The sequence below is a fragment of the Antennarius striatus genome, chromosome 22 (assembly GCF_040054535.1).
Source record: "Antennarius striatus isolate MH-2024 chromosome 22, ASM4005453v1, whole genome shotgun sequence".
In the NCBI taxonomy this organism is placed as follows: Eukaryota; Metazoa; Chordata; class Actinopteri; order Lophiiformes; family Antennariidae; genus Antennarius; species Antennarius striatus.
This window is the reverse complement of record NC_090797.1, coordinates 5,520,045-5,530,159: the sequence shown is the minus strand read 5'-3', so window position 1 is coordinate 5,530,159 and position 10,115 is coordinate 5,520,045. Positions and strand designations below refer to the sequence as shown.

At 41.4% G+C, this 10,115-nt stretch overlaps 1 protein-coding gene across 3 annotated transcripts; it reads right to left on the bottom strand.

The window, feature by feature from the left end:
- Positions 1-53: 53 nt before the first annotated feature.
- Positions 54-9,693, bottom strand: cracr2ab (calcium release activated channel regulator 2Ab). 3 transcript variants are annotated; one of them, XM_068306853.1, is made up of 18 exons: positions 9,572-9,693; positions 8,529-8,911; positions 7,129-7,240; positions 6,201-6,390; positions 5,894-6,040; positions 4,518-4,608; positions 4,225-4,320; positions 3,801-3,988; positions 3,601-3,672; positions 3,460-3,508; positions 3,285-3,367; positions 2,388-3,006; positions 2,102-2,240; positions 1,562-1,643; positions 1,234-1,348; positions 917-1,018; positions 700-776; positions 54-607 (listed from the first exon to the last, which is right to left on the bottom strand). In XM_068306853.1, the coding sequence occupies exons 2-18, from the start codon at positions 8,679-8,681 to the stop codon at positions 517-519; spliced, it is 2,406 nt and encodes an 801-aa protein (XP_068162954.1). In that variant the 5' UTR covers positions 8,682-8,911; positions 9,572-9,693; the 3' UTR covers positions 54-516. The 3 variants fall into 3 exon arrangements, 2 of the variants coding, with proteins under 2 accessions (XP_068162954.1, XP_068162955.1); XM_068306854.1 differs by having other exon boundaries at positions 2,388-2,913; positions 9,572-9,692; XR_011034161.1 differs by lacking the exons at positions 54-607; positions 700-776; positions 917-1,018 and having other exon boundaries at positions 2,106-2,240.
- Between the last annotated feature and the right edge of the window lie 422 nt (positions 9,694-10,115).

The window sequence follows — 10,115 nt, the reverse complement described above, 5'->3', positions numbered from 1 at the left end:
GAAAAAAAACGCTGAACGCAATGATGAATAAAATGGGAATGAATGAAGTCTGATTCTTATCACATATTTTAAATTTACTCCACTTTTTCGTTTCAGCACAGAATTTGAATACACTAACAGATAATACAACAAACAAAAACGGATAAATTAAAACTAGAAAGTTAGCATTCAGTTATGAAAAAGCTACAGTATGTTTATGATTTATCATGAGGTTATTTAAAGTAATTATAGTACAATTTCTACTTTAAACCTTACTGACAGAGCTGCTGTTATTTACAGAAAATAGCATGTTACCTTTTTACTCCAATTTCTTCCATATGGCCCCATCATTTAAGTTTGACCGTTAGGGTTATATTCATGCGGGCGATACATACTGTACCTTCACATCATCCTCAACAAATGACCAAAATGAAGACTGTTGGTGGAAAGACACAGTTTCATTTTATGATAAAGGTCCGAGAATGATGTTGACTAAAACACCAAAACGCCTGAGTCAAACTGATACGAGTGTACTCTTCACTTGCAGCAGGCTTTCTTCTTTAGGGGTTGGGTGCTGAGGACGAGTGTTGTCGGGTCTCTCACCCTGTCTTCCTGCTCCATTAACACTCTGAGTAAACGTAGAAAAAAATATGTCAGCCAATTAGATCTGGTGCAGAGTGCATCTTTATTACTTTACTTATTTCACAACATTGTTCTTACCTGGCCAGGTGCATCAGAGACTCAGTCACATTCTTACCCGTGTAGGCACTGACTTCAAAAAATATCACGTTGTTTTCCTACATAGGATATTGAGAGCATATCAAAACTACTAGCAGTTTAAATGGTGTTGGACTCAGCTACACTTTACTAAAAGAACAATGGAGCTGCTCATTGTATTAAAATAGAAAAAATACCTCTAGGTCTGAATTATACTCACATAAGCCAGATGGTCAGCTTCTTTGAATGACACCTGCCTGTCTCCGCCAATGTCCATTTTATTGCCCAAAAGGAGGATGGGGATCCCTTCTCCTGCTGCTTCCTGAAAAACAGCAGGAGAATCTTTTCATTAATAGACCTGGGACAATGGGACATTGTCCAACTGTGACACGGCAAAATCTGTTTTCAATCTCCATTAACACTTAAAAGGATAGAAAAACTGCATTACAGATTATGTAAACCTGTCACCCAATGTCAATTTAAAAAAACAAAACTCAAACAGGCCTGTGGAGGATTTCATTAGGTCAAAGGTCAGACCTGAACATTGTTGAGCCACGATTTCACAGCCCTGAAGCTGTCCTCCTGGGTGACATCATAAATCACCACCACACCATCAGCCTTACGAAAGAACTGCTTAGTTATGCTGCGGTACCTGTGGCAACAAAAGAGATTAGTATTGTTTATTAGCATATGATTTTATAGTTAGTACAAGTACTGCAGGAGGGATAATAAACTATACAGTATTATAATACTTTTTATTGATATATAGAAATGAATATACAGTATTACATTTTCTGTTGGTTGCATACTCATGTCTATTTTTTTTCAGTGAAATTAAAATGAATGAAAACAAATAGAAAGTCACCTTTCTTGACCTGCTGTGTCCCAAAGCTGCATGGCTATTTGCATATTATCCATGGTTAGTGTCTTCACACTGTAGTCAATACCTGAATAAGAACAGTTGCATTTCATAAAAGCAACTTTATATACCAAGGACATGTAAAGGATTTTGATATTAGCTAGATGTGAACACAGTGGTCATATTAATGTTATTGAGCTTGTTTGACAGTGACAAGGACAAAAAATGACCACCAGGGGGCAAAGTGTGATACTGATTACTCTTAATGAGGCAACATGGTGGAGATAACAAGGCTTCATTGAGGGTCGGGAGAGATGAAAGTGAGGATCAAAATATATCAAAGGGATATAATCTGCAGTACAATGAGTGCCAGGACTCTGAGACATGCAGTGTGACTTCACTAGCCCTCTCATGTGATGCTAAGTCACCCTCCCATCTTCTGTTTTAGCATACACAAAGACACGCACAAACTCACACACACACACACGTGCCATCTGAATCCATTCAAAACAGCAAACAACAGCATTACAATATTTCTCTTCTCACCCACAGTGGCGGTCGTGGCAGGGTGGAAACGGCCCTCGCAGAAAGAACGTAGCAGGGATGTCTTGCCCACACTGGAGTTTCCCACCAGGACCACTTTGAATAGTCGGTCTGGGGCAAACAGCGCTGCTTCATTTACTTTCTGAAGATAAAACCCCAGCTAAGATTAGTTCCAGCTAATCCTGATAATTTCATCTGGTTCATTACCTCAGCTGTAACATCTCAGCATGTTCTGCCAGATTTTTGTAGGATCTATTTAAAAAAACAAACCCCAGAGTTGTAGACGTACCTGCTGGGTCTCCTTCCCGACAGGCTGTCCTCTTCGGGAAATCTTAAGGCGGGATTTTCTCCCTGGAACAGCTTCTCCTGACACAGGAGTGGGAGCGGCAGCCGCGGCAACACTTGTTTCGATGTCACTCAGAGCTTCCTCGACATCCTCATCATACACTTCATCCTCCTCTTCACTGAGCTGGTGCAGCAAAGGTTGAGGCCCTCCTTGGAGCAGGTGGGGTAGGTGATCCTCCTCGATGGAGATGACCCGTCGGAGGGGCCACCCATCTGGAGGGGCATCCAACACGTCCTCTTCTACGGCCTTCTTCTTCTCAATTTCCAGTTTCTTTGTGCGTACTCTGTCTTTGCTTGACACTTTTTTATTAACAGGAATCTTGCTGGGGGTTTTTTTGGCCTTTGCCTTCACGTCCTGCACTTTGGGCGGAATGGGATTGGCGTAACCATTGGCTAAGCTTTTCTTCACCACAGGACGTTGTGAACTCCCAGTAGTGGTAGAGGAGGGTGCTGTGTTGGTGTCGTCCTCACTGCAGGAGGAGGAAGCAACAAACACGATTTGAAGGTGCTCTATAGGCAAGGCCTCCAGAGACTGGTAGGACCCATCCACCAACAATGGAGCTCTTTAAAAAAACAGAGGAGAAACAGAGGATACACTGGATCAGTTCATTTGGCTGAGATGAAAATCTAGTCGCCAAATATTTTCTCAGATTATAGTCTGAAAAATCTCAAATATACTAGTTTAGTTGATTGTATTGTATGTATGGAATCAGATCCTCTGTTTTTCCTCCTTTGATACTTGATTTTCGCGTCACACTCAGACTGGAATCCTTCTTGTGTTACATTTAACAATGGCAGAGGTGATCTGAGTCAAAGAACGAGGCGGAAATAAATGAATCACCTTTTTGCCGGCTGGCTGGCATCATCGAATAAGTTGGCAAGGCCCGTTCTCTGCTTCTGCTTCTTTCTGAGTGAGGTCCGGGGCTTGTATGAACAGGAGAGCACGATTAGGTTACTCTGATTGTTTTATCAGTTAGGTTAGACCCTGACAGATGCCAGATCAAACATATACTCACTACACCACAGGATATGTCTCTCTCATCTTTTAAGTGCTTGTTCATTTCTCTGAGAAGATCAAGAAAGGAAATTATTTTACAAATAAATGAATCAAAGGTCAAATGCTTTGAGAACAACAATGTTTGATGCTCTTATAGTACCTGAGGAGGTCGAGCTGCTTCATGAGACTTTGCTTCTCTCTTTGCAATCCTTCAGTTACTCTATACATTTCCCTGAAATTACACATGCATGTTGGTAGTATGTTCATTTCTTTAAGAGTGCTTTCTCAAGGTAAATCCTTCTTGGACATAAATAGGCTGTGGTAAGGGAAACAATACTAATACGTGCTCTCGGTACCCACATCTCTTTCTCCTGCTGCAGTCTGGCAGCCTGCTCCTGCAGCATAGCCAGCTGTTCCTGGGCTAGCCCCAGCTCCTGGCTGGTGCTCTCCAGCGCTCGGGACAGCTCATCGTTGGTCATCTTCAGCTTAACGTTTTCCACGTAACTCTCCTGCTTGTCGCTGCTGAGTTCGTGACACTGGAGTTCCAACTTGGAGAATGAAAGAAACTGTTTTAAACTCTCCCCAGAAAAGTCCCATCTATTGCTTTTACCATATGAGCACACATTATGAATTATCCATTAGGGGTTGCATCATTATAAATAAATGCAGGAGTTGTACTGAGCTATTTCTAAATTAACTACGGTGGAAATCATTTCAAAAGGGAAATTGCACTCTTGGTCGTGTTTTAATCAGGTCATGTGACATGTTGTGAATACGCACTGACCTTTTTCTGCTTCTGGAAAAGATGTTCCAGCTCTTTTTCCTTTGATGAAAGTTGGTGTTCCAGATCGTGGCTGCGCAGTTGAAGACGCTCAGAATCCTGAACGGGCATAAGGAAAAAAAAAAAAAAGTGAAGGTGAAACATATAAGAAGTTAGCACATGATTCAAGGTAAAAATAGTCCTCTAACTTGCTTAAAAAAGTTAATACATCAAAACAAATTGACAATAAGCAAAGTACATATTTTGAAAGAAAAAAAAAATCACTCCTCTAACTCTTTATGCTGGAGTTCTGGCACCTTTAGGAGCAGCCTGTCCTTCTCGTTGTTGATCTGAGCCTCCATCTCTTCATATAAATGACGGATCTCACTGTCGTGTGTTGCAGCTTTCCTGCAAAGAGGGAACAGTATTATAAATGGCAAATTCTGGGTTTGATTCCTTTCTGTGTGGAGTTTGTATGTTCTCCCCGCATCTGCGTCAGCTCTCTCCTGGTTTTCCGGCCTCTTCCCACATCCAAAAACATGCTCTTTAGGTGAATTGTTAACTCCAAACTGACCATAGGTGTGAGTGTGTGTGTGAGTGTTTGTCATTTTGTGTGGCCCCGCGATGTGCTGGCGACACATATGGGGTGTACCCCGCCTCTTGATAATAGTCAACAACACTGGTGACCCTCAAGGCAGAATAGAGAATGAAGGTGTCATTTTCTTCAAGAAAATGGATGGATGGATGGATGGATGGATGGATGGATAGATCAGTGACAGAAGTCAGCATTGTTGTCTAAGTTTAGATTAAAGTTGTGCTATTCCCTCTGTACCTGTTATTACATGTAAATACTTTAACAAACACACACACACACACACACACACACACACACACACGCACACACACACACACACTCACACACACACACACACACATACACACACACAGAATGCTGATTTGTATTTAAATTCCTTCTGAAAAATTGTTAAGACCCAAACAGCCAATTAGTACAGACTGGAGGGATAACAAGCTGCTGTACAGTACCAAGCAGCACCATGGGAAAACATCCAGACTCACTAAATCACACTGGTTTCAGATGTAATGGCCTCATCCTCAAACACATTTCTCTATGTATCATTAAGTAAAGTTATTACACTGAAATGCACTATTTTTTTATTTCTTACTGCTCGATATTATGAATATTTTTACATTAGCAGAGGGTGGTCAGACTCCACAGTGTGCCTTCAGATTAGCGGTCATCTGACACGGATAAAGAGGTTGTTCTATAGAGAATTACAGGAAAATCCATGCAAAAGCTTGGAGGCTGCGGGCCCAGCGTGGCGCAGCAATGCAAACACCCACACACATGCAAACGTACTGTTGTGTTACTGGTTCATTAGGCGGCTAGAAAGAAGAATGTCTGCTTTATGCGCTGCATAGGATACGATCCTCAAACACTTAAAGCGTGAGAATCCTTTGAGAAATGTGGCTGTTTCAATCCAGGAACCACATTTGCTGCTCCTGCTAGTAAACAGCACATTCCTTTAATCCCTGTATTTCTTGGCGTGCGCCATATGCTAACGTTCCCATATTTTCAGTCCATCTCTTCTTCTGCTGTATCCTTCATTTTTCTTTTCATCCCACCAATCTGATAAAAATATTACGAGAGTTTATGTGCATCCTGCCCCACTACCTCTGGAGGGCGCTCTCCATCTCCTTCTTCTCTTGGTGGGCCTCCTTGATCTGGTGGGTGACCCTGGCCAGGAACTCCTCGAAATTGGACAGGAGGTGAGGCTCGTCTCGCCGGAGCTGCGTCCAAAGGCAGCGCACCTCGTCCGGGCTGGGGAGACGGAGCAGGAGATGCAGAGAAAAGATTAGTCACATTAAACCACATGTCAGATGTTGATCGAAGCATTCACAAAGCGCCTTTAGTCTAAGCAAAACACAAAAAAACAAAAAGAGAAAACAGATACTTGTGGATTTGCGGTGATAAGACTCACTCCTCAAACACGTTGCTGGCCCCCAGGCTGTCCAGCAGCATACAGAAGTGCCTCTCCTCTTCATCCTCAGCTGCTGACAGCTTGGCTTCCCATTGGCTCTGATAGAGGGCTTCCTTGGCAATAAGCACTGGACTGGGAGCCTGATATTGGTCGTCAGCCACAGAGATCCTTCTGCCATGCAGGAACTCACCTAAGACACAAAAGAACAGTGGCAGAAGACTTTTTTAAATGAACTAGCATTAATAATGTAAGTAGACTACATATCTTGCCAGCCTTCCCTTTTCATTAAATTAAACCTTGATCCAAAATTCAAAGACAGATGTGCCATGAATATAGCTGGTCTCAAGGTCCGTGTACCATTAAAGAATCTTATCTGAGTTTCTGTTCTACTGAATCTGTTCTGTAATTAGCCAAACAGGTCTCGGATTTAGCCAAAATTACATAAGGCAGTTTTGAGTGTCTGTGTAGGTTGTCAGTCATCCAGGTCCAGATGAATCAAGAAGAGAAAAAAAAACAATCAACTGGACTGCTTTAGGTTGGTTGAACACATCTTTAACTAACCCAAAGTAAGTCCAGCTGATCTGTTTTTTGCTCTTCTTGATGTCGTTTAAGTGTTTTAAATCCCTGGAGGTTGAATCTGAAGCAGTTGAACCTCCACTATATTTAAGATTTGAAGAAATTTCAGTTTTAACTTGCTGGTGGGGCGTTTTAGATTCTCCCGAGGTTGCTAACACATCAATATTTGTTAAGGTCACATGCCTAAAATTGACTTCAAAAGCACTATTATGAGCACTATTATGAGTTGTTATTATGAGGAAATCAAAATTTGAAGAAAGAGGTGAATTAGTCTTTCTTAACACCACATCTGATTGTCTTTCATTCCTGAATCCTGTTCAAAGTTTACATCCATGTGAACGCTGACACCTACTGAATCCAGAGGAGAATGCCTCCAGCGTGAGGTAACCGCTGTGTTCCGTATCCAGAGAGTCGAACACGTCCTCCAGCTCCTCTGCAGACAGAGGCAGCTCTCTGTGCAGCCTCTGCCAAGGAAAAAAAAAAAACCCCACAAGTTTTTGTGCTGAGCTGTGCTAAAAATAAACTATCAGCAATATGAAACATGGCACGTTATTCACTGTGGATGTGGATAGGGGTTAACGACCAGGAAACTGCAAATGAAACTGTTGAGCCTAAAATCTGGCTCTGTATTTATATAATTCTGGCTCAGCATAAACACCATCATAAAATGTTTGTTTCGTGTGTTTTCTGGTGTCACTGCTCACAACGTTTCTCAGAAACTGAACCCAAATAACAGCAACAAAAGGCCTGTTTTTCCTGTTTAAGCCAGTGAGATGCACCCGTGCATGATCCGAACTCATACTCATAAACATTTCCATCAATGGCGCTGCTCCGCCACTTCACCAAGCGGTTGAGTGCTTCGAGTGCAGAAGTGCTTCTTCAATGACAATGAGCACAAAAAGAAATCTGAGATTCAAGTGTTCTGTGCTTGTTGTTCATTACAGCCTCACATGTTGCTACAGTCCACCACAAATAAAAACATGTGCTTATCATCCTTTGTCCAGGATCATTCATTTGTAGAACATGTATTGTCTAAAAATATATGAAATTTAAATATATAAAATGATTGATTAGTAAATTCAACAATCATATCATGTGCTTTGAGGAAAAAATGCCCAAAATTGGCAGGTTTCATCTAATAAAATGTGAAAAATGTGTACCTATTCTTGACTTATGTGATGTTGCTGGTTTTGGTTTGGACAATAAAGCCATTAAATGAAGCTGTGGTAAGCATATTTCACCGTGTGTGATATTTAAACGCCAAATTACTGTACATTACTGTACATCTTTGCTAAAATATCCAAACATGAAGAGAATTATTCTAACAAAATCCTCTAAAAACTTTGGAATCATCTCTTCTGATCTCCATCTCTGGTGTGCAGTTTTTACTTACGGGCTTTGAAAGGTAACAAGAAGTAACAACTCAAATGTTACAGTCTTTGCACAGAATTAAGTGTTTGAGACTATCTTGTGGATTGTTTTTTCAGTTATAATCCTTTTACACATTCATTTTGAAAGATTTACATTTGTCGACTCATGTTTTTGCATGTGCTCATGACATAGTGATGTCGAATCGCTGGTTTCACTACAAAGCCCTCTCTCAAGGACAATTGTGATATTTGACATTTTGTGTGAAACTTGTTTAAAAGATGCAGTGAAGAGGTGTTTAAAAGATATGATCAAACACACACACACACAAACACACACACACACACACACACACACTTTGAGGACACAGACACCTTCTCTGACCCTCATATCTCTGCGGGTGATGAAGCCTTTGTCCTCTACATCACAGGTCCGGAAGAACTCCTTGGTCTTGGCCAGCAGGGCGATCGGACCCCAGTCTGAGCCCCTCCTCACGGGGCTCACAAAACCATTCACCCTGTCCTCCTCCTTCTCCATGACTGGGACACTACCTTTGGGACACTCAGACACCTCGGAGAGGAAGTAGTGTGTATTTCACTGACAGTCAGACGTGGAATCAGACATCAGGCTTCCTGGCTGGCCTTGCTACCAGTGCTCAGGGATTCCCAAAGTTGCCATAGTGACCAAAAAAACCAGATGCAGCGTCCCTGATGAGATCCCTGGTAACTTTGTGGTTTATATAATCTCTCAAAACTGGTTCCAGGCTCCTGTCAGGGACGGAAATCGTACGAACGTTAAAAACATTTGGTAAAGGTGATTAATGCAACAGTTCCGTGTTTGTTGCCACATCACTTCCCTCTTTTTTTTTTTATAAGCCAAGAACAAGCTGCTTACAAAGGTATGTAAACACAGTGTAAAGGATTATCATAATACCCCGCCGTGCTGAACACATGACGACGGAATGTCTGTAAGATGTTAGATGTCCCTCTCTGCTCAAACGGATCCTACTTTCAGCACAACTTCATAACTCAGACAAGGTCTTTGGAATTTTAAGAGCTGCGATCCATTTGTCAGATTATGAAGCAGGAAAAAGTTGGGGTTTTTTTTCAAAAGAGGGAGACATGTGATTTTCATGTCATGGAGCTTCAGCTACCCTTGTTTCTAGCAAATCAAATGTTTAAAAATCACACAGTAACACTCCCTTCAATAACCTCAAATGACTTGCAGCACAAAGTTTCCCTTCAACATTATCAGAAACTGCTACACTCTAAATTTCAAGCATGGAAGATGACAAAAATCATTTACAACAAATGATCGCACTTTCTGCATCAAAAAGTTAATCCTACACTAAAACACAACTTTAATATGCTTTACAATTAGTTAGATAATTCATTTTAATACACCAAACACGGAAGGAAACTTCCTACCTTCAGAAAGTGACAAGTGCAAGACGCTGAAACCTTTTTTTCCTCTTCTGTTTAGGAAGTCTTGCCTCACTGATGAATGTTAGTCACTCTGCAACCATGTGATGCCATGAGGAAGCAGCCTGAGGCTCTGCAGGCTGTCTGCACGCTGATCCCCGCGCTGAGAGAGGGAGGGATGTAGGGTGAGCTCTCCTTGGAAGACATTTACATAACCTGCATTTATGCCAACAGCAGCCCCAAGTTTAACAGTGACGTGTTACTGAAGGGGGTTTATAAGGAACTTAGAAGTGGCTGTTTGGCATCAGCAATGCTGGTTTTTGTAAATAACAGATTTTGGATAAATTTTAAATGGTCGTTAGAAGTAAAATTTATTATTGCTGCATCACAGAATTTTAAAAAAATGTCTTTCATGAGGACTTTTCCCACCATCTACTCATGTCTCACAACGCCCTCTAGTGGCCTGAGATTATTACGTGCCACAATTTCTAGTTTTCAGAAATCAAATACTGGACAAGAGTTTATACAAAAAGACACAAACTTTTATTTT